The following is a 24,604-nucleotide window of genomic DNA, read 5'->3' as shown; positions in this document are numbered from 1 at the left end:
ATGTTCCCTCCCCTCATGGAAGTTAGACAAAGGGGAGAGAACAATATTAAACAAACATACACAAATATCTATACACAGATTGTGATAAATGCTATAAAGGAAACAAACTATGGAAAGAAAAACAGGAAGAATCCAGTTTATACGGGGAGGGGTAGTTTTTAAGGAAGGCCTCATGGAATAAGTTAAGAAGTAAAAGCCGAGTAGAAGGTGTCAGGTGAAAGTTACTTATTTTTTAAAGCAGCTATGTTGTATTTGACATAAAGCACCGAGTATTCCAGAAAGCTTTGAAGGGCTAAAACTTCAGCTGTAGAAATAAGAAATATATCTCCCCAATATAAGAGGAAGGAAAGATTCATGAGGTGAAAAGGGAAAGTGAGCAGAGCTGCTGCTCAAGGCACAGGTGGTCAGGACAGCGGCTGATGCTGCAGGCTGCTGTTTGGTCCAACAGCCCAGAGCCCATTATTCACCTTGCCTAGCAGCCAGGGCCCTGGTATCTCTTGGAAATGATTGTTGTCTTTTTCTCTTCTTCTCTCTACCGCCTCCCTTTAGACAATGTTAGGATCTCTTGTTCCATGTGTTGGCAGGAGTAAAGTGAATGTGTTTTGTAACAAATTACCTTTCCAATTGGGCACATCTCCTGGTCTAGGTTAGTTCCTGTTCCTTTAGAAATTATTTGCCCTTCCTTTGAAACGTCTGCCAAAAGTTTGCTAAGCCATCGTCTGACATTTCTATATTTACATCCAGGAGAGTGTTTATGCAACATCATTTCCAATATTGTTTCTGTCTTCATCTTAGTCTTTTGTTGAACACAGTATTTATACCATTTATAATTTCGGGGAGTGTCAGGAATGACTTCATGTAGGTACTTAACAAAGAATGAAAATCCAGAGAAAGAGATTGCAATCAGACATTTATTTTCCAAAGGACAACTTTTCTCTGGCAGTTTTTCTGCCTTTTGGATTAAACTGTCCTTGGGCTGTTGATTTGTAATAAGATTGGCCATTCATGAAAGCAGATATCGGGTCTTGGCACTTCCTTTGGTTCTCCCCCAGTGTGTGGTATAGAGCTCTGAATATATGTTCGAAAACGCTGTATGAAAGAGCACATGAATCTGTCCCTAGCTGCCCTTCCGTAGGGTATGTGGTGCAGTGCAGAGAGGAGGCCTAGTAGATGGCACGGAGGGTGAAGGTAAGCTGTCCAGGTAGCCCCAAGTCAGCATGTGCCTGAAGGGGCCTCATAAAGATGATGGATGGGGTCCAGAGGTGTGCCTGAGAACCTACATTTTGGGAGAAAAGGCAAAATGGAAATTCCCTACTGTTTCATGGAGTTCTCTCTTTACTTCCCATTTCCACCCCTACAAATGGCAGGGAATATTCTCTTCCCTTGGAAATATGTTTTGAAGTAAGCAAGAGTTCCCTGAGTCAGAGCAGAGTTGTACTGACCGTTCTGTCTCTAGGGCTTCTATTTTCATCTTCATCTTTTTTTTTTTTTTAAGATTTTATTTTTCTTTTTTCTCCCAAAGCCCCCCTGGTACATAGTTGTGTATTTTTAGTTGTGGGTCCTTCTAGTTGTGGCATGTGGAACGCCTCCTCAGCATGGCTCGATGAGTGGTGCCATGTCCACACCCAAGATCCGAACCAGCGAAACCCTGGGCCGCCGAAGTGGAGCGTGTGAACTTAACCACTTGGCCACAGGCCTGGCCCCATCTTCATCTTTTGTTGAATACAGTATTTATACAATCTAGGGGAAGGTTAGGAAATCTATAGTTTCCCAAGCAGTTGAAGTTAAGAGGTTCCTGTGTCTGAATCCCAGACCTCAGGGGCCCTCTCCCTGTGTGCATCCTTATTCTAGTCACCTCCCAATCCGAGCAAAGTTCTGCTCTTTGACATTTATAGGAGACAGTTTTCTAGCTTCTGCTTGAATATCCCCAGTGATCTCACTGCTTCTCAAATTAGTCCTTTCCTTCTTGGACCACTTTTGTCACTGGAAAGATTTGTCTTATATTTAATCACAACCTACCCTTTCTATCTAAATCCCCAATTTTCTCCTTCTTTTGATATTAGAGTCTTTCAAAGTTGGAAGGAAGTTCTCCTGGCTTCTGTTACTCTTTATTTGGGTCATAAATCCACTATTCTTTCAACTATTCCTTCTAGAATGTTCTTACTGGACCTCCTTGCCATTCCTGCCTTCCTTTCTTAAAATGTGCTCTTGCTTATCATTGCCCCTCCCTAACATGACTATTCCACATGACGCCTGTTATGTCTCAATTTTTTCTTTTACTTCTACCAAGTGCCCATTTACTTTCTTTTGAAAAAATTCTAGGAATTATACAACCAAGGATCTTTATCCAATAAGGTTAATAAATTAGAAATAGAAAACCAGGGCAAAGGAAAGAAGAATGAAAACACACTAACTGTTAATTGTTTAATGTAATTGTTTTGTTTAATTGTATTTACTGAGATTCATGGAAGCCAAGGTAAAAAAGGAAACCTAGTAAGTTATACCAGATCTTGTGATCAGAATCGAGAAGCCATTCCTTTTCTCTGGGGGTACTAAATTATGAAAGGTGTTTCTCATACGGACTCTTTAGAGCACACAAAACATAGTGAAAATGACCTCTCCAGCAAGTCTAAAAACAAATGCAAAAGAGATTTTCATGTGACTATTTCTTACAATGACCTTCAGTAGATGCTCTTGGCATAAGATTTGAGCACGACTCAGTAAAATCAATTTGTTTCCCTTGTAACAACTCTTTGAACACTCTCCACCATTTCCTGACCCTAGAGATTCCTCTCAATTCATGTCAGAGTCTTTGTGAATTGAAAATTTCACACACAGAACCCTTTCTCCCAGGCAAACGTGTCCACCAAGTTATGGATTTGGTTGATTTAGATGATGATTCATGGGAGCTATGTTTTTTTCCTTTGGTTTGCTTCCATTTCTGTACAATCGGAGTCATGTTAGGAAAATTAACAGTTGTTAAATTTATCAATTATGGTTATGCTGGGGGGAAAAGAATAGTTAATTATCGAATGCCCCTGTCTTCTTTACCTTCTCCCGGAGTGTCCAGATTGGTTTACAATCAGAGTTCCTGTGGTTTGGACATTGAGGGTGGGACAGGATAGTACTACTCAAAACTCCGTATGAAGAAGCCTCCCCCAGGGAGTAGGAGTGTCCTTCTGACCACAAGAGGGGACGTGCAGTTCCAGCACACACTTGCCAAACCACAGAGATTGCAGGTCTACGGCCCATTCATTATTATCATCATTATTTAACATTTTCAAAGGTCAGAGCCAAAATAAATGGTCTTCCTGCCAAGGGAGTGACACCAACCTTTGCTATTTAGTAGCAGTGACTCGGGTCATATTCTTGGCTGATTCCGTCCATCTGGCCAGGCTTCTGCCTTCTGCTGTCCTGCCACAACAACTGCTTTTTTTTTTTGGCAATTCTCTCTCCCCTCCTCCCCTCTTCCCAGTAATAGTTACCTTGGTATGTGTTTGCTGCCCTTTTTTTCTTTCTTTCTTTCTTTAAGAATTTAAACAATAAAAGGGATTGAATTCATTGTGCTAGTGAGAAATGAAAGTAGGCAGGGAGGGTTGGAGCTCTTGAATTTTGGGTTCCTAGTCCACCCTTGAAACTCCTCTGCCCTGGGGGATAAAGAATGTATTGTGGTCAAAAGCACAGAGCCAAGACTGGGTTCAAATTGTGACTCTGCCACTTACCAGCTGAATGATCTTGGCCAATTTACTTGACCTCTCTGTGCTTTAGTTTCTTCATTATAAAAATGCATTGAGTAATAAAAACATCCTACATGGATTTAAAAATTGATAGTACATGAAAAGTGCTTAGAATAGTGTCTGACTCAATATGTTACCTGCTGTTATTGTTAATAGGCTGCAGAAATCATACTAAAATGTCAGCCTTATATTGAGATCAGTCTGGGTTGTGCATGTTTGAGAGGGAGGTGTTCAGGGTTTATTTGGAGATGGGTAATGGGAAAGTCCCCCAAGCCTCAAAGCATCCAACAAATTGAACTTTTTTTAACCTGATGAGAAAATGGAGTGAAATTGTGATGACTCAGGAGTGTCTGCATCCTAGGGCTTATGGTCCACTCCATTGTTCATTCTAATAGAAGCGATGTCAGTTTGGGTATACATAAATTTTGCTCCACCTTCTTACCAAGGCCTAACCTCCAGGCACAGCTTCTCTTCCCCAAGGCAGGGGCACAAGGTAGCCTGGTAGACTCTGGAGCCAGACTTACCTGGCTTTGAATCTTAGGTTAAGTTAGTTTATTGACCTTTTTGAGCCTCAGTTTCCTTCTCTATGAGGTAACAATTATAATTAACTCTGACATTTCAGGGTTGTTTGGGAGACTAAATAAGATAGCACCTATAAAATACCCTGCATAGTGTCCAGCCTTAAGAGACGTTTGACATTTGTTAGCTTCCTTCCCTTTCTTCCTCTGATTCTTCCCTGCCTGCTTAATTTATTAAGAAAGCCTCAGAGTAGGAAATCTTTTAGAAGAGTGCTTTCAAATTTAATGTGCCTACAAATCACTGTGTTAAGCTACAGATTCTTATTCAGGAGGTTGGGGGTAGGGCCTGAGTCCGCACTTTGAGTCAGTCCCCAGGTGACACCAATGCTGCATCTGAGGCCCTCACTTAGAGTGGCAGAGTGGACTGTATTCTTCCCTCTTTTTGCATCTCGTTATTACCTGTTAGATTCATGCTAGTATTTTAATAGTGTTGCCATACACATCTGCACATCCAGGGTCATCATTTGGAGAAATACCAAAGGTTGTATGTTATCATGCATCTACAAAGAGTCCTCCTTATCTAGTATAAGCAGTGATGATTGAGGTCTAGGAGAAACCTATCGTAGGCAGTTTCTCAGGATCCCTATGGGCCTAGAATCCCAAACTGCTTCACGTCAAATACTGTATTCCTGCCTTGTTGAAGGCCTCCTCTCAGAATCTGAGTGGCAGGTCAGTTAGGTTAGGGAAGTGGTCTTTGTCTCTCTTTAGAGTTTGCGGGGAGCCGACTCTAACACTGTGCTCTGCCCTCACTAAGCAGCCCCTCAGATATTCTTAGAACCACATGTCCCAACTACTAGCCTTCTCCAGGTTCATTAGATTATGTCTCTCCAATATACGCAGATGGAGGAGTTAATTTTTCTTCTTTTTTTTTTGTGATGCACATTTGTGAGTGCTTAATGCATACTCTTTGATGATTCTAGATTTTAGCAAGTTTTCCAGAATACTTTTGAGAATCCTCCTCGCTGTTGTTTCTTTGTAGTTTCTGATCTTTTAAGTATTTGAACTCCTTTTTTCTTTGCATTACTTGCCGGAAATTTTCAGTTTGAACCATCAGGGTCAGTTGCATCTGCTGTGCTCATTTTGGGAACTGGCTGTCATTGTCCTCAGGCAACTTTTCTTGAAATAAAACATGTAAAAGTTACTAATCTCTTTGAGTTACATCTCTTTGAGTTAGAGATGTGAAGAAGAAGAAATAGCCTCCTCTTCTTTTTTTAATTAAAGCCAGCCTACTTTTTTTTTTCCATAGAACATCCAAAGTCTCTACAAGTTAGAACTTGGTCATCAGCCATGTTACAAAACAAAGCGAGTCTGCATCAGTCTCTTTTAGGCTTACCTTGGTGCTGTTTCTTGAAGAGTTTCCCCTACCTGGCTGAGCTCTACCTAATAGGTTTGCCAATTTGGGGAAGAATTTGAAAATAGCCCCAGGGAAGAACCCAGACATTTTGAAAGTTAGGGTGGAGAAGGATTGCAGGGGTAGAAAATATTTGAGGTAAAGAAAAGTCAGGGAGTCATTAACATTTTCACCTTATCTTGATATATCCGTCAGGGTCATAATAGAAACCAGATGGCTCACTCAATAATAAAGAACAATTTATTTCATAGGGAATATTTACAAAGGTGTAGGTATAGAGGAAGCCCAGAACTAGTTGTAGCTGAGTTGTTACTGCCCTTGGGCCTGAAAGTGACCTTGGCAGGGAGGGACCTGACCTCACTGCTCCCCGCTCCCTGCTCCCCAATTTCCCATTTCCTGCCAGAGTTCTCTGTTGGAACATCCCAATGGAAAGCAAAGTACACATGAGCCTCTTGCTATAGTTCATGCTGGGCAGTCTCCTGGGGCAGATAGCAGGACAGAGGTGGAGTGACAGCAGATCTGGAGGGGCAAATCGCTGTTTGGCATGCTAGTTTTACAGTTTCCTTTGAAGGACTTTTTCAGCTGAAGACAATATCAATATTGTGAGCTCTTTGAGGGAAGACACTGGCTGTCCTCTTGTCTGTAGGACACTATTTAAATGATTGTTGAATGAATGAATGAATGAAGCTGTTCATTTCCTTCCTTTCTCTTGACTTGCACTTAGAGTGGCTGACAATAGCTGGATGATGCTGTCTTGGTTAGGGTTTGTGTTGTGAATAGCAAGGCTTCCCGTAGGAAGACATTCCTGTCTACATAATTATTCTGCTTTTAACAATTTCTTGAGTAAAACTGCTAAACAAAGATAGAGTTTACTGTATTAATATCTTGAGTCTTTTTGTGTTATTGTTTTTATGAATATCCAGGTTTAGCTAGGCAACACATTCCTGCATCTTTAGCCCTTCTCAGTGACTACTAAATCTAGCCCTGTGACCTCTTCTCTTACTGGAGCTCCACTGGCCAAGAGAGAGCTAAGCTGGTTAATTTGGGAGCCCACATGACTTTTAGTTCTTTTCTAGGCTGCTTCAAGAGAAGAACCACACAAAGGGCTAAAATAGCCTCATTAACTATTTCAGTAGCTTTAAAAGAAGGTCTATGAATAATGTCAGGGTTGTCCTAACTCTCCAGAGGGAAGGAGTCAAGATAGAAATGAGTTTGTTGGTTACAAACTTTGGAGAAGTTTCTCGTGTGGTCAAATAGTCTTCCCTAACTATTCTCAGACATTAGTATTTTGCAGGAAGCGACAGAGCTGAATGCCACAAGTGACTAGTTTGGAGGCACCTGGGGTTCTTGAAGTGCTCAGATGTAAACACAGAGGAAAACACATTGGTGAGGAGGGGAGTGAGTCCCTTCTTGGTAGAGTTTTGCTCTTCTTGCTTGAGGGTTCTCAGGTTGTGTGTGTGTGTGTGTGTGTGTGTTTGTGGAATGGGGAGACAGGAGAAGTGGGTGAGCCTTAGAATCCCTCAGACATCAGGGAAAAAGAGGACTTTGTCATTTGCTAAACAGAATTGGGTCCTGGAATTTGATCTGTCCTTGACACTAACTTCCAATAGGCTTCTTTCCATACACTTTGTTAATGTGTTTGATGGCTCCTTCTTAGTCTCATGAAATCTATTGATATTTTACACAATTCAAGTATGGAAGGAGTGTTGATTTACTGCCTTTGCAAGTCACTCTGCCTGATTATAACTCTTGGAGGACGTTTTAGGGTTCTATTTCCAGTGTCCCCAAAGACAGAAAAGGCATAGCAGGCTCACATGTTAAAGTATACGGTTATTCCCGTGCATCAAGACATTTTTACAAAGAACTAAGCATGCACTTCTTGATGCTTTAGTTTCTTTCCTCTTAAGGGGAGAAAAGGTAAAATTTGGTAATCTCATTTCTCGTTTCACATCCTAGTGAAAAAACAGGTAATATTATCTCTATTTGTTGAGGGGAGGAGTGGTAGGGAAGGGAAGTAATCAAGTCCAGTGTGAAAAGAACACAGGCTTTGGAGTCGGGCAGATGAGGTTCAAAAGGTGACTCGTCCACTTTGTTATATGCCTCCAAGTCCCATTTTCCTTATCTGTATGATGAGGTTTAAACAGAGGGGTGTTGGGAGCCTTAAAGGAGATAATGCTCACAAAAGAAATGATGCCAGGTACTTAGCATGTAAATATGGCTGTTATTGCTGTTGTGGGAAAGGTGACTTTTCACACTGGCCCAGGGTCAGAGTTAGGTGGCAACCCAGGTCTCATCATTCCTCACTGAATGCTGCATGGACTTCTTCACCAGGGTATATTGTTTATTTACATTTTAAAATCCAAGTGTTTTGACCTTTTGGTTACTAATTTATTTTTAATGTGCCTATTATGGACAGATCACTGGCTCTGTGTGTTCAACAGGCCACGTGCAATGCCCATTACGTCAAAATTCCAAGTTTACCTTGTGTCACAAGGCAAAGTTAATGTTAGTGAATCCACATGACCAACAAGGAATATGACACTTACAGAATCCTTCAGATGGTGTTTGGGCCACTACTCTCAGAAAGTGAAAACAGCAGGTGTTTATCAAGTATTTACTATGTGTTCGGCATTGTGTGTGGTAGGGAACACAAAAGAAACATCTACTTTATCTTTCTCTCACAGGACTGACAATTTTCTGGGGAAAATAGATCTATTCAAAACCTGAATCACTATCTGATTCTGTCATGTTAGTTAAGTGGTCTCTGGTCTGGGCACTGCCTGGATGCTCATAGACTGGTGGATAAAGAAACAAGTAAACCCACACGGAAAGCATAGTTTGATAAATGAGAATAGAGTTATATATTGTAGGGGAGGGAGAAATTTCCCTCTACCCTTCTAGGTCCTTCTGGCTGATCTAAGAATTAAATTGACGTGAGACAGAATAACAGAAGAAAATCAAACAATGTTTAATAACATGTGTACCTGGGAGAAACCCAGGAAAACTGAATAACTTGCCAAAATGGCAGAAGCCATCACCTTAAATACCATCTTCAGCTAAAGACAAAGGGGGAGGTTGGCTGTAGTGGTTTGGGACTTCAAAGGGGAAGAAAGTAATACATGGAAGTGGGAAGGCAAATGTTTGGTAAACAAATGTTTGCCATTCCTTGCAGAGACAATGGGACATGGAGAGGACTTTGATCAAATGGGCCTTGCCAGGTTCCTCCCTGTCTATTGCACCTAGTTTATGTTATACTATAGTTATCTTTGGTGATATCTCCTTCCTGAAACAGGAGTTCTATCTTAAATTCTTTTAGGCAGTTAAGGGGAAGCTCAAAGTTTCTTCCTGAGTCCTTGTTCTTAAAACTAATCAAGCCAAAGAGACATATTTTGGGGTAGCAAATTCTGCTTCCTTACAATATACAGGGAGTGCAGAGGAGGAATTACGGGGGGTGTGTGCATTTAGGGAGTGATGTGGGCCACAGGGAGAGGTGATGCTTGAGTCGATCCATGACTAGTAAGGATTGCTGGAGGGGGGGAAGTGATGAGGAACAACATTTGCTCAGTATTCCTGATGGTCCGAGCCTAGGATTTATGGGGTTAGTGGCAGGCAAGCAGACTGGAGAAATAAACAAGGGATAAGGCATTATAGACATTATGTACCGTGCTGAGAAGTATGAAATCAAAGTGTTGGCAACCAAGCAGACCAGAGATGATTATATCAGTGTTTCAGAATGATCACTCTAGGAGGATCTTCCAGTAAAACAGGTGAGAAATAAAGGCCTGAATCAAGTCTTAGAAAAAAGAAAAAAATGAATGAATGAGTGAATAGTAGAATGAGTAAATGGATGACACTAACTCTAAGCGCTGTAGGAGTTCAGAGAAAGGGGATGCCATAGTGGGAACAATATTTGAGGAAGATTTGAGTGGCCAGCCCAGTGACTTGCCCATAGTAGGTAGCTAATATGGGTATTGAATGGCAATAGGATTTATACATGAGAAGACAGGAAGTAATACCAAGTTACATAAATGTGTGAGATGGTCAAGGAGACAAATATAATTGGAAAAGAGTGGTAGATAATATGATTTCATATGCAAATTAGTTGCACATTTTGGAAGGCTTTGAAATGCCAGTTGGAGGAGTTTGAACTTATTTCATTAATCAATAGGAAGCCATTGAAAATTCTTAAACAGACATTTTGACATTTTCAGTTTGAATCAGAAATGCATTTGTGTACTGGGCCTCTTCATTTTGGTTGGAGGAAAATGTGTCTGGTGAGATGATGCTAGTTCTGATTCTTACATTTAATGGAAATGCCCACAGAGACAGCATTACTTTGGGACTGGAACGTAAAGTTGGATGACCCCACTTTGGCTCTGGGGAGAGTGTGGAATGGTCCACTGTCGGGAGACAAAGGAACCTGAGGCAGAAATGAATGAGTGCCTAAATGAGATTTTTGGTGATACCAGTCTAGAGAGGAATGGAGCAAAGAGAAAGATAGGAGAAAGTGCTTGCCCTGTGGAGTCTTTTAGTGATAATAAATACATGGCATGCACAGTCAATATCTCATTCCATCCTATTGCATACATTACTTAATTCTGGTATGTTTTCCTGTTGAGTTCAATGGTAGTCTTAGAGTTCTTATTAACTCTGTGCTCTAGGCAGCTACGATCAATTGATCAGAGTTGGCATTGGAATTCAAACCTATCTGTCATGTCCGAAGTAAGAAATGAATGAGAAATAGATTGGCTGTACTCACAGTGCAAATCAATTTTTACTTTTCCAGGTGGAACTTGCAGAAATCTGCGCCAAGAGCGAGCGTTATATTGGCACTGAAGGAGGAGGGATGGACCAGTCCATATCATTTCTTGCAGAAGAAGGAACTGTAGGTGGCATTGAGCTATTCAGAAATACCAACTGGGGAAAGTTCACACAGAGGAAGGCTATGAGGTCCCCAGCATGCCTGGTTCTAGGCAGCCTGTTCTATTAGGCTCTGTTGTAAGATGATATTTCTCAACTGCTTTCAATTCAAGGCTTACCACCAATTCACTTATTCTGTTTCATGTTGATCACCTCTCCCTTAAGCTTCCAGAATCATACCTCAAGTCTGTTTTTCTCTTGTGTCTAGTTTTTTCCCCCTTCTACTTCTCTTCATTGTTAAGATGAGATTTCTCAACTCCCTGGTTATTGGTACCTCCTTTCCCGTTCTTGTCCCAAATCTTTTCATCTCATGGCATTTTCATAATCTCTTGTTGGTTTTAAACCCAAATGTTAGTTCTCTTACCACATATATTCACAACCCCTCTTTTTTATGATTTAGTCTTTTGTATCATTTTTCTCTGTCAACATTTTTGGGGCTTCAGTGGTGGGGAAAAGAATGTTGACAGGAAGCCAGGAATGAATTCCTTAGCTGGATACCACTTCCCCTTGATTATCAACTCCCTTAGGCAGGGTAGAGGTTTTGGTTGTTACCCATAAACTGCCCATTTCCAAAAGAAAAGCAGAAATTTCTTTAAAATCTTTTCTTAGTTTTTCATCAGATTTCTACAGGCTTGGTTATTTTCCAAGAATACCTGTTTTTCTTCTTATTAAGAATATTTGTTGTTGATTCCCCTAAACCAAAGACATGAGGCATGAGGAAATTTGGTTTAGTGCTAAGAAAATACTCTGGGTGTTTTGGATGAGACCTGACAAGCAGACATGATGCCAATAGTCCTGAAGTTAATGTAAATTAGCTATAGAGTCTGAATGAAGTCCAAATTCTTTGGGCTTGAAAGCACTTCATGATCTAGCCCCTGCTTTACCCCTCCATCCTACCCTCTCACCACCCCTCACCCCTTGAACTCTGAGCTCTAGCCAAATTTCAATTTCCAAAGCTCTATTAACACTCCACGAAGTTTTTAGCCTCTGAACTTGCATATGCTCTTTCCTCTTATTGACATCCTGTTTGGGTAAGGAAACCCTCTGTCTGCCCTACTCTTGCTCATCCTTTAAGACTCAGTGTAGATTTCCCTTTTTTCAAAGAAGTCTACACTAGGTTATATCTGATCAGGTGCTTTAACTATGTGTCTATATAACACCCTGTCCTTTGCTACTATTGTAACACTTACAACCTGGAAATGTATTTGTCTACTTGACGGCCTTTCCCACTAGAATATAAGCTCTGTGAGGGCAAGGACAATGTCTGTCTTTTTCACTGTTGTATCTCCAGTGCCCAGTACGGTACCTGGAAGTCAATAAATAGTATTTGAATGAATGAATGAATGTATTTTGGGGAAAAATTTTACTAAGGTAAATAAATGCATAAATGATTAAAAATTTTCTGAATTCTAATACATTATATCTCACCTGTAATTTTTCTTCCAATAGGCCAAGTTGATAGAATTTAGTCCTCTGAGGGCAACTGATGTGAAACTCCCAAGTGGAGCAGTGTTTGTGATTGCCCACAGTTGTGTGGAAATGAATAAGGCAGCAACATCGCATTTCAATATCAGGGTGACGGAGTGTCGGCTGGCTGCAAAGGTATGAACTTGGCAAACTAGTGAAACTTGAAACAGGCTTTCCTTGTCCTTTTTTTCTTTGTTCCCTATTACTTTGTCTCTTTCTCTAAAATTTAGGGCAACATCTGGCTGCAGCAACATTCTAACTGAAGGTCTTTGGGTACAGAACAATCTGATTCCAAACTCAGTAGAAAAATAAATCTATATGTGTGCCCTGAAACCTCTAGCTATACGAACTTCACAGTTGAGTCTTCTAGGGTGGCAATGGGGAGAAGAGGAAGGCTTATATCTTTGAAGCACATGCTATAGGTTAGGTCTATGGGTGGAGAAAGACAGTTGGAGGCAATTGACGAGAGGTGACTTTGTTTCCTCAACAAAAGTGATGGCAGCCTCAACCCTTGGTTCTCTCAGATCCACCATTTTTGTATTGAGCTATCACTAGTCACTCCAAAATACAGACTTGGTATAACTCCCATGTGCCCAGAAGACTTCTACATACATGTCTGCTAAGGAAGCCCAAACCGGAAGGGAGTCTTGGCAGTTCTCTATTCCACAGTTTAGAAGACCCTTGCCAGTCAAGCTTTAAATCTGCTTAGGAAGTATTCATTGAGTACGTGCTGTACACTCAGCAGCATGAAGATATGCGGAAGGCTACAGGACATAAGAATAGAGAGAGTAAGGAGTAGAGTAAAGAGTTAAAGTTAGGGGGATATGAAATAGGAAATGGTTAGTATGTGAATAGGTGGTATGTAATCAGGTGCTTTAAAAAGTGACACAGAATTAAATGTTATAGAGGATCCAGAATGGCACATGATATGACTAGAAAGGTGGAGAGAACTGAGGCTGGGAGCTGGGGAATGGATTCTGGGTCAGGAGCTCCACTGTTTTCTTCCAGTCATTCTTCAGATAACAGAGTGATGGCTTAAAAATTCAAATGTGATCAGATAATTTAATTCCCCTGCTGAACACCTTTCAAAAGCTTTCCATTTCATTGGAATAAAGTAAAAAGTCCTTCTTACCGCCTGGAGAGCCCAGCAAGATCCGATGCCAGTGCACTTCATCCTCTTCCTCTCTTAGCATCCCCCGCTCCCGTTATACTCCAGCCATGATGCTCGTTCTCACCTCAGGGGCTTTGCACATACCCAGAACATTCTTCCCCTGGCCCTCTTTGAAGTCTCAGCCTAAATGTCCCTCGGGGAAGCCTTCCTTGACTTCCTTACTCCCAGGCTAAGGTAGGGCTCCCTTCATATTTCGCAGCACTTACATGTCTTTGCTATGGTACTTATCACAACTATTTGATGTCTGTCCCCTTTTTCTGACTTGATTTTACCTCAGAGCCAAGACTATGTCCATCTTAACTCTCACGTCCCTAATTTTACCTCAGAGCCAAGACTATGTCCATCTTAACTCTCACGTCCCTAATGCCTGGCATAGTGCTTAGGCCAAAGGAAGCACAGGGCAAATATTTGTTGAGTAAATGAGTGACTACTCCATGCGTTACCTGCCCTGTTGTATTTATTTTGCTCGGTTTCACAATTTTTTACAAGTTCCTATTGTGTTCCCAGCACTACACTAGCTACCTTGCAGATGTCTGAGACGTAGCTATCCTTTGCGACTGACTTTTCACTTTGTCCCTCAGAAGTTTGAAGCTGGGGAGAGTTATGACGAGTTAGAAAAATACAAGTTTTTTTTTTTGGAAAATTTTGGCGTTAAACATTTTTTTAAATTCATTGATTTAAATGTTTGTTTTAAACATTGATTTAAATGTTTTAAATTTGGAATTGACTCATTCAGATAATTTCTAAAAATTACATAAAAGAAATGTTTTAATACTAAACTCTTCACAGTGTCTGATCTGTGCGTAGATGGGAAGTAGTAGTGTAGTAAACTTTTCAATACCAAGCCTTCAGGGACCTTTTTTTTCCTTTAAGACAAACTTCCTCTTTCAGGAGATGGAAGAAATTAGTGTCTTATTTGTTTGAGGGCTTATTTCTGTTGACTTTTTATTTTGAAATCAATGAGTAAGTTTTGCCTTCCTGAGAAGACCTCAAACATACACAACATGTTTTCAAAGTCTCATCACGAAATTGGATATCCTCTAGGAGATCCATAGGAGAGCGAAAACGAGTACAAGACACGTGAAATGGGTTCAGGTAGTGACTACTCTCTTCCAAAGACGCAAGAAGAAAGTGAGGAATGAAATCGTGGGCTGAATCTCGGTAGTGAAAGTTGTCAGGATGGGGGAATGTCTTTTGAGAGTTAACTTAAAAAAGGGCATCTCTGCTGGAAGCAATAGTAGCTGAAAACCTTCATCCCCTGCAGGGCCGCCTGTTCTGGAGGCCGTCTTCTGAGTTTAACCATGTAACTCCATATATGTTTAGAGGTATTTTGGTCAGTGAAATTGGCATCTGAATTCAGCTTTTGGCACACACTCCTCCCAAGTGGTGTAGATAAAACACATTGTTTTAAATACTCTGAATTTTTCTCTCTTTTAAACATTAGATGAAAGATAAGTGAAAGATTTTATCAAGACGGAGAATGTTTTCTAAATCGTGTTGCTGCAAATTACTAGAATCCAAGGTTACGTACAAAAGGGGAATAAAGATAGAATTGCACTATGGGCTGCACACATGCATCTTGATATTAAGAATATGCTTTTGCCTAGGAACACAGGCTGGAATTCTGCTAAGCATATTTTCCTTACAATGTGGTTCCATTCTTCCATTTTCAGCAACATGTGAACGAACATAATTTTTGTTTGGAAATGGGCTCATTAAATCAGGAAGTGAAAAGGTAAAGAAGCTTGTTTTAATCTGGACAAAACCTTCTGTTTTCAGACCATAAAAATGAAGTGTCAGTAGAGAAATGACTCATCAGGATAGTTTTGAAAATGAGACTGATTAGATAGGGCTCCACATGGCAAAATTGTAATGAATAACATGTATTGTTCCTCTCCTTCTGTCTCTTCAAGATCCTTTTTTGAAAATGAGTACCTTTTGTATCTACTTAGCAGGGGGAAGTACACTAAACCAATAAAGATGATTTTTCTTTGTTTTAATGTTGATAGTTTCTTCTGTTCTCAAATCTTTCTCTCCCTCTCTGTCTCTCCCTCCTCTTTCCTCTCTTCCAACAGCTTCCAAAAACCTAATTGATGCAAATTCACTAAAAGTCAGAGTCTTGTAGAGCCATTTGAACTAAAATTAAAAACATTTTAAAGCAAATTCAATAGAGATTTATGATTATTACTTGCGTAAATGATACTTTTAAGTGAAGAACATTTTTATGTTCTTAAATTAAAGTGGCCAGAAATCTTTAATGAGCACAAAATTTTTCATATTTTACACATTTCAGTGCCTTAAATTTTTCCAGAAATATTTTATCTTTATAAAACAAATGATAAAAGAGACAATCCCTTAATTATATCGAGGGATAAAATGTGTGATGTCGCTAAGTGTTATGGGAAGTCAAAAAGCGAAGAGAAATGCTGTTGCTTCTTGCATACCCTGAGCTCCTTGTGGCAACATGTGGAGCAATGAAGGAGAGAGTTTCATGTGGTCTTTTGACACTTAAAGGAAAATTTACAGTGTGGTTCTTAACCGAGCCTGTCTGGTCAGGGGCCATCACTCACCCAGGTTTTTAGCTCTCATCACTTAGTGGTCAATATGGAACTTATTTTCAGACTGGTGATAGAATGTGAGAAGTGGGCATAATATTCTCAGGGCATTGGCAGTTTTCTTGAATTTGAATGGAGGAAAACCAAATCCCAAGAATGTGGCCAATTTCACTCGGCCTGTTGATTTAGTAGAGTGCACTCTGCCAAGATGTAGTGTGGGGTATTCCCAGAATGGCGAGTCCAAGCTGCAGGGCAGAGGACGCACGTATTGGGGAATAAGATTGATGTGTTTAGTGGAACCAGACTGTGGCAGGGCCTTCAGTGTTGTGCGAAGGATCACCCAAGCTTGGTTCTGGAAGCAATGGGGAGCCACTAACGTTGTTAGCAAGATATTCTAGAAATATTAATCTGGCCGCAAGAACTTTTTTGCCTTAGTTGAAGAGAAGTAGGTCTTAGAGTGTCAGTGAGGATGGGATAAAAAGGGAGGGAAATGAGAGAAGCTATGACTGGACCCAGTAAATGTTCGTGTATAAGGCTCTCTATCATTGGGTTTCTGTCTTCATTTTGGTGTAAGAACCATTACTTTGAGGAAGTTTTCCCTCACTACCCTCCTCACTTCCATTATGCTAAACGTCCTTTTATATGCTCCTACCACATCCTGTATTTTTCCATTGTAACAGTTTATCACAGTTGGATTAAGTTCTTCATTGTGTAATTATTATTTAACATCTGATTGTTCGGGTAGACTATGAGCTCCATGTGGTCAGGAGCCATGCATGCTCTATTCACCACTGTCTGCCTAGGCCTGGAAGGTGGTAGGTACTTGGTAAGCACTTACTGCATGCAGATGTGCATGAATGAAGGCAAAGTGTTGAGTCAATAAGAGCTGCAAATTTAAGCTGAAATGATGGATGGAAAGCATAGTGCTGCCAATGATAGGGTTGGAGAAGGTAGGATGGAAGGTGGCTGGAAAGTGGGAGATGATGAAATTTCCGCATGGAATTTTCTTATAAGTGGTTAGAAATTTGAGCTTGGAATGTAACTCTTAGCTAGGGATAGCCTGCAGATATTTTGAGATAATTGTTGAAACCAAGAGTTAAGTTCAGTTTGCTGAGGGAAAGAATGTGGCAAGAGAAGATCAGAAGGCCAGGGGTTAAACTTGGGAGCTGGCTTCAGTTAAATAATGAAAGGAGAAAGTGGATCATGGGTGAAAATGGAGTCAAGACTAGAGAGATGAGAAAGAAACTAGGAAAATTCAATGTACAGAAGCCAATAAAATAGGGAATTTGATGAAGGTAGGTACTGAGGAGTGCCAGACGTCCCTGGTTCATTAAGGAATAAGAGGACTGACAAAAATCCAGTGGCTTTAGAAGTTCGGAGATAAGGAAGAACCTTTAGGAGGCCATATTCAATAGTTAGAGTGGCTTCTGAGGGCCCAGAAGCGGTGACTATGAGCCACTGGTTCTAGTTGTTGGACAATGAAAGAAAGAGAGAAATGAAGAGCGGTAGCTTTAGGAATGAAGAATTTTCAAACAGGAAACATCTGTATATGTTTGAAGGATAGGTAAAGATGTCAGATGGGAAAGGACTAGCTAGAGAGGCAGAGGAATGAGGGGAGGGAAGGAAACTTGACCCTCACAGACTGCCTCCTCTGGGCCAGGCAAGGTGCCAGGTGTTTGTATTATTATCTTATTTAATCTTCACAGGAACTCGTGAAGTATCCATTAAGTGTCCCATTTTTCATACTGAGAATTTCTAGCCAAGGTAGGTTGTGACTGGTTTTAAGTAAGAGCAGGAGTCCAGGTCTGCCTTTGCCCCTGCTCTTTTCCTTGTGCCCTTTAGGAGTTAGGTGTGAATGAGATCCAGAGCATGGTGCTTGGGGATGCCTTAGAAAAAAAGACAGGCTGTGCTGACGGTGCAGTGAGGACTGTAGGAGATCCATTCGGCAGAGTTGTGCACATTTCGTCAGATTTCTTCTGTGGCCTGAAAACTACTGGACAGTGGGATGACTAACATTGGGGAAGATTAATGTGGTGAATGTGTTCATGATTGCTGTGAGTGGAACAAGGACCCAGAAGTCACTGGGGAACGGCTTTATGTAGCTGGAAGGGCATGAGGGGGAGATAAGCAAGAAAAAAAGTATACCCAATAAAAACAGCTATGTCTGATCCTATTTATGCCAAACTATATGCGTGTAGGTATGCATAAAGAAGTGTATAACAGGATGGTTATCAAAATAGCAGTTGGTGGTGGTCTCACTGGGGTGATTACAGATGATTTATTTTACTTTGTAATTTTTTTGTATTTCAAACTGTTGTGTACTTTTTGAAATTTTAAAAATAAGTCTGTGTGATTTATATAAGCAGAAACAGCAAACACAGCTGCTTTTGTTGTGTGGAAAACAACTTGTTGAATGAATGGTTTTTAGAGGTAACTCAGAGAAGGAGTTAGAAGTTTGCTGACCTGGTGAGGAGACTCGCTACTTTTCCCATTGATTTGCTAATCCTGCTAAATGCAAGGAGTTAGTCTGAGAGAGGTGGATTCGGACAGTCTCCTTCGTCAGGGTCCATGTCTGGGGTTCTCCCACCATCCCCTTTTACTGGAGGCCCCAGTGGCTCTCTCAGACTGAGGGCTTTTGCTAGCTGCAGGAGAGTGCTCAGTTTGCACCTGGGTACCCTGGAAGTGCTAGGGAGCTAATACCCTTAGAAGCAGCCCTCAACCAATGACAGGTGAGAGTTCGTGGGTAAATGTCCCAGCCTTCTTGCCCGTGGGTCGGACACATCTGAGGTTCATACATACAGGTTCCAGAGGGCCTGCAGGCCCAGCCTCCCCTGTCCACGTCAGTGCATCTCGCACGGGCTTCTCTTCCTGTCTCACTTTCCACTCCTTTACCAGTGCTTCTAGGTCTCACCCTCCCCTACAAATTCTTGTCTCAGGGCCTGCTTCTGAGAGAAACCAACCTGAGATGGCGTCCTAGCACTGTTAATCTGCCTCATTCCGTGACTGTGGACAGAGCACTCGTTGCCTGCTTTCTTGTCTACAGAGCATGGAACAGGAACCTTCCAGAAGTGGTATCTGATATGAACACTTAATGTTTGCAGTGGTGAAAAGAAAACGGTGCATGTTAACAAAGAACTGCTTTCTTCTATTTCTTAACCCTGCTGCTGAGCAAGGAACTTGTGACGAAATGACCCATAGCCCTGACTCACGGCCTTGCTTCACAAATGTGAAGTAGGCTGGTGACCAGGGCCATAAGAGGCAAACTCCCTCATGAAGTTCTGTCTCCGAGCAGCAGCAATCTTGCCCACCCGCTTCCCTCATCTGCAAGTCATCTTTCTGTTTCCTGAGCCAAATTTCCAAGGGCTTAAGCTCCTTTCCCATTTCGCTCCCACAGTGTAGTGCACTGCTCAGTGGCTCATGGCTGTGCAGCTGTTGAGGGCATGCGGTCGATTTCATCCTTAATTGAAATACACACCAAATTGGTAGCGTGGACTCTCCAGCAGAGGGCTAAGTGGACCCAACAGCAAACTGGGATGTTGCTGGAGTGAATGTGAACTTCTGTGTGTTAGTGCCCCTGTCTATGGAAGCACACAGGGAGACTGCCTTTGAAAACAACCTCCTAGGCAGCCGACTTTCTCCCCACACATCCCTGGGCCAATTTCCTGGGATCGAGTGCCTGAGGCAATGTAAGTTATTCAAGAGAACCAAGGATGGGGCTTGGAGACTGTTGTTGACTGAAAGGTTCTTAGGAAGAGCCCACCTTCATCACTTGGTGACCATTCTTTGATGTTTTTCCTTTTTCTTCTTCTTTTTTAAGAAAGATCCCATCTATCAAAGTGTTTTTAAAACACTGGAATGTTCACTTCTAACATAAATCCTTAGCTTGTTCTTAGAAATCCATTTTTAAGACTTGAGTGGTGATTTGAACTAAGGTGAATGGCATGACATAGACATCAGTCATATGTCACTGAGAATGTGGCTGTGGGGAAGCAGGTAAGAGTTACAGGACCTGGTTCAATTTCCACCTCCCCTTCTTACTAGTTGGGTAACTTTGGGCAAGTCACTCTCATCTCTTAAATAGAGTAATAATACATATCTCACAGAGTTGTCAAAGATTGAAAGAAATAAAAAGCACATTTTAAATCCTACACCACTACACAAGTGTTAGTTATTTCTGTTAGCTTCCTTGCTTATCTCAGTTGGATTTAGATCTGTGTTTCAAGAAAGCATCATTCCAGGAGATGATTGACTTCAGCTCTTTTTCTGTATAAAATAAATATATTGTATTTTTTCTTTTGTTTTACGCATCTTTATAGGTTTTCTCAAATTATTTTTGGAATACATTGGAAGATAGACTATGAGTGAATGAATTAAATGAATGAATGAACCAATCAGTCTGTGGAGGTATCAATCCAGTACCGTTAATAAATACTAACTGAATGTGTTAAGCAAACAAAGTCAAAAGAAAGGTCTTAGCTTGTGTTTTGCTTTAAAAATGGCACCATGTTTTGTGAAATAACTGAACAGGAAAATAAAATTCTATTGTCTCTTTTCCCAGTTCTGCCTTAAAATCATTAACTCCTTTCAAGTGTATGAGCCAGAGTTTTAAAAAGAGGATTAATGAATATAAGAACTTCTGTTATTAACATTCTTCAGAAGTGAGTGGCCCTAACCAAAGTACAATGGTCTTTTGGTAAACCCTGCTTCCTGTCCAAGAGAAAGAAAATCAAATCATCAGCTTAAGAGAAGAGTAAATCAGATGCACATTTCCTTGAAGACGAAGTTCCCCTTCTTCTGCTTGCTTCTTTTTTGCTGTTTGCACTGTCTGCACCTGCTGTCCTCCCACCCAGAGATTGAATCGTGTAGACTTCAGGATGAGAGACATTTTCATCTTGTTTTGACTATCACCTGCTCTGCAGGGCTCAGTCAGTGGTTTGGGGAGAATGAGGGAAACATATTCGGGGTTGGGGTTCCCCTGAGTGGACCTGGATATGAAAGTTCGGTTTGTACTTAACTCTCTCCATCAGATTGAGGGGGTACCTCCAGTGCAATTGGAAGCCAAACTCCTTTCTCAAGAATGGAGGAACATACAGCTCTACTACTATAAGCGACCTAATGTAGTGGTTTTTCATAAGGTCACCAATGAGGTTTTCATTTAAAATCTAGACTTTACTCCAAACGCCCCGATACTTAAATTCATTAGCCATTTCAAAGAGGCATGTAGTAAACAGGAAGAGCTCTAATGAAATCGGGCATACAGTGTCCACCTCAGTACCCAGGTCATGTGAGATTTGAGTAGTTTTCTATAGACTTTACAGACAGTGGTGTATTAGAGACGAACTGAATAGAGATAAAAGAACAAATTATTCACAGAAACAGCCCTGAGGGAAAGGGGTTGCAGACAAAAAAAAAAAAAAAAAAAAATCCTTGGGGATTAGCTTTTTCAGGAAAAATACTGAACTAGCCTGTGAGTGTCACATAAGCATGTTTAATTCCAAACATCTGAACCCAGTGTGCATTTTCAAGCAATGGTGGGAAATGTGGATAGGTTGAAGGGAACAAGAAAAACAGCTTAAAGTTGAATTGGACTAATTAAAACAGTACATGCCAGTGTCTGAAATGAAAACTGACCATCATCCTCGTTTGAATTTGCAGCTCCTGGCTAAGTCAAAAAGCTTGCCATGGGATAAAGTACTGCGGCTGGAGGAGGTACAGGCCAGACTCAGGGTCAGTCTGGAAGAAATGCTGTTGATCACAGAGGATGCCCTTCACCCGGAGCCCTACAGCCCTGAGGAGGTCTGCAGCTGTCTCGGAATTAGCCTGCAGGAGCTCCGAACCCAAATCCTGAGTCCAAACACTCAAGACGGTGAGTCTGCAGGAGAAAGTAAGGCCTGGGTTGTTCCCCGAATCACAGGTGGAAAGTTTCCAACTTCCCCGTCTATCTTACTGATTCTGAAGGGAATTCTTGAGGGAATTTGAAGAATATGTTTGTTTTGGCAAACAGTTATCTAGACTCTTAGCTTCATTAAATTCATTCATTCATTCCTCAACAAACATTTCCTAGTCTGCTATATGCCAGGTATTCTGGCTAGGCAAAGGAATAATACATCATTCCTGACCTCAAGAAGTTCATAATTCAATAAGCTCCTTTTTCCCTTTCCCATTTTTCTGACTAGTATACTACTTACATAAAAAGATCTAGGTTAGAGCAGTGCCCACAACTGCTGTAGAACACCACTCTGGAACACCAGGCAGTTTTCACTGCTTAGGTTGAAACTTGTGGCCCACTTGAGTTGCAAGCTTTTTCTAATGCCTGCTGCTTTCAAGTAATTTTGCTTTTATACTGATAACATAACATACCTGAGAGGAAGGTCAGGTAAAGGTTGGAGGTACAGGGTGGAGTGGCTTCTCCTTTGAGAAATAAAAGTTGTCTATTTGTGAGGAGTCAATGCTGGGGTAGGATATCTAGCTAAGATCCAATAGTCTCTTGAGGTAGAGTTGGGGGTAAGAGCTTAGCACAAAGATCAGCCTCAGGGACCCATTTTCATCCCATTCAGTTCAGTTCCACAACTGTTTACTGAGTACGTACAGTGGATTTGCCTGCCAAGTAATGTCTTAAAGGCTTAGGATAAGATAAGAGAATCATTTGAGGGCTGGGAGAAGGTTTTAGTTTCTAATATTGTTAGATCCCATTTAATTTGATGAACATTTAGAGAGTCTCTAGAACTGGAATGCATAAACTGGCCTACAGGCTTAATCAGACTTGCCACCTGTTTTTGTAAATAAACTTTTGCTGGAACACAGCCATGTGTTGGCTATGGCTGCTCTTGCACGGCAACAGCAAAGTTGAGTAGTTGTAACAGAGACTGAATAGCCCATAAAACCTAAAATATTTACTATCTGGCCCTTTGCAGAAAAAGTTTGCTGACCTCCACTCCAGTAAGGCAGTAGACCAAAGGGTAGCTGGATGGCCTGGATTAGGATCTCCAGCTTCACCTACTAGATTTGTGACTTGATTTATAAATTCTTAACCTTTCTGTTATCTTAGTCTTACCATGAAATAGGCATAATAGGAATACCTTCCTTAAAGGAATAATCTGTGTAATGTACTAAGAAAATGCTTGGTAATGGAGGTACTCATAAATGTCAGCTACTTTTGTTATTTCTCCTTCCCTCACCACCACCCCCACCCCGCCCACCCCCAGCCAGGCCATGAGACTAAGCATTGAGAACACGGAGATAAACACAAAAGGGTAGTTTACAATGTAATGGTGGAAGCAGATAAAGAAAAAGTTGATCCAGCATGGACTAATGAGTGAAGTGATGGAGAAAAGTCAGAGTGGGCTTTACTAAGGAGAGAGCAACCAGACGGAAGTTAGAGAATAAATAGGAATTTCCTAGGTAGACAAGCAGTCAGAAAGACTTCCAAGCAGACAAAACATCAGGCACAGAAACAGAGAGGCATGAGATAGGATTATATGTCCAGAGAACTACATGTAGTTGAGTGTTTCTTGCAAATAATGTACACAGTAGTGAGTGAAATATCAGGCTGAGCTTGTAGGTAGGCCCAGATCACCAACAGCCTTATTAAATACTTTGTGTGTTTGTGTTTTATGGGTAATGGAGGAGTAAACAAAATGTTTATTGGATGAATAAGTTGGGTAGGGCGTTGGATAAGGAGAGCATCCAGGGGAATAGCTTCTATCCTTTGACTTAAGATATGGTTCATGTTTACAAATTCAACAGATATATGTATTGACTTCACTGGGCTGGGTATTATGCTGGAGACTGGGATACAATGATAAGCAGGATGTGACCTCTACATACAGTGACCTAGTGTCTTATGGGGGAGAGTGTCCCACCATAATCACAGTAAATAACACCCGCTGTAATCAAGGTATTTATCGATTCCTGAGGGTATGGAGGAGAGAGTGACTAATGCCTGTGACTTGAATTTGAGCTGTACCTTAAAAGAAAGTTATGGATTTCCCAGGCTGAGAGGGGTGACAGGCCATTCCAGGTAGAGAGTAGAGCCTTAGAGAAGACGTGGAGACATGAAGATTTTGAAAACATGTGCCAAGAGGTATTGTGTGCAGTATGAGTTTGAGGCCAAAAATACTGGCTAAAGGGATGCCAATTAGGGGATTATTGTTCTTCTCTCCATCACATAAGAGGATGAAACAGGGAATTCTTGGTGGATATCACAACGGGTAGATTCTCAAGGCTGTAAAGGAGAGTTCAGTTGGAATTGATGATTGCCTGTGTCTAGGGAGAGAGGGAGGAAAGGAAGGGAAGAAGAAAAGAAATAGAAGATAAAGAAGGCCAATGTATGAATGCTGGTCAAGTTAGGGAATTATTGTAGGGGAAACAATTTTGGGGGCAAGATGATGAGTTTATATATATATACATATATATGTAATTGAGTTTGGTGATAAGGCAAGTCATCTAAGTAAAGATGTGGAACAGATAAAGATCCAAACTATATAATTACCATTTGGGAATTTTTCATGAAGAGGCAAAGAACTCTTAATAGACATTGAGAATATTCACTGTCAAATGATCTTAAAGCAGTCTTTTCATGGTGTTACTTATTAGTTCAGAAACCTTTAGAGGCACACCATTACCTCATTGTCCAAACTCCTTAACATGGATGTTACGTTTCTCCACAATTTGGCCTTAACTCTGTTCTGTCCTATCTCCCTTTTGCCCACATGCCCATGTGGGCAGTGTTGTCTTGGCTGAACCATTCTACTTACTAATTGCATCTTGGTCTGGCCTCTGGGCCTTTAATCCTAAACATCACTGTCCTTTTCTGACTGGACCTT

General features: G+C 41.1%; 1 protein-coding gene across 7 annotated transcripts in view; it reads left to right on the top strand.

The window, feature by feature from the left end:
- GALK2 (galactokinase 2) overlaps nt 1–24,604 on the top strand; it is a 121,889-nt gene that overhangs the window by 63,066 nt on the left and 34,219 nt on the right. For all 7 annotated transcript variants that reach the window (XR_011499561.1, XR_011499562.1, XR_011499560.1 and 4 more), the window contains 3 exons: nt 10,453–10,551; nt 12,036–12,188; nt 21,435–21,645. Coding sequence is in view for 4 of the 7 variants with exons in the window: in XM_014852699.3 (XP_014708185.3) it covers nt 10,453–10,551; nt 12,036–12,188; nt 21,435–21,645 (463 nt within the window). In the remaining 3 variants the exon portion in view is untranslated. The remainder of the gene's footprint in view (nt 1–10,452; nt 10,552–12,035; nt 12,189–21,434; nt 21,646–24,604) is intronic.

Source organism: Equus asinus, chromosome 2, assembly GCF_041296235.1.
Source record: "Equus asinus isolate D_3611 breed Donkey chromosome 2, EquAss-T2T_v2, whole genome shotgun sequence".
NCBI classification, from domain to species: Eukaryota; Metazoa; Chordata; class Mammalia; order Perissodactyla; family Equidae; genus Equus; species Equus asinus.
This window is presented reverse-complemented; position numbering and strand designations above follow the sequence as displayed.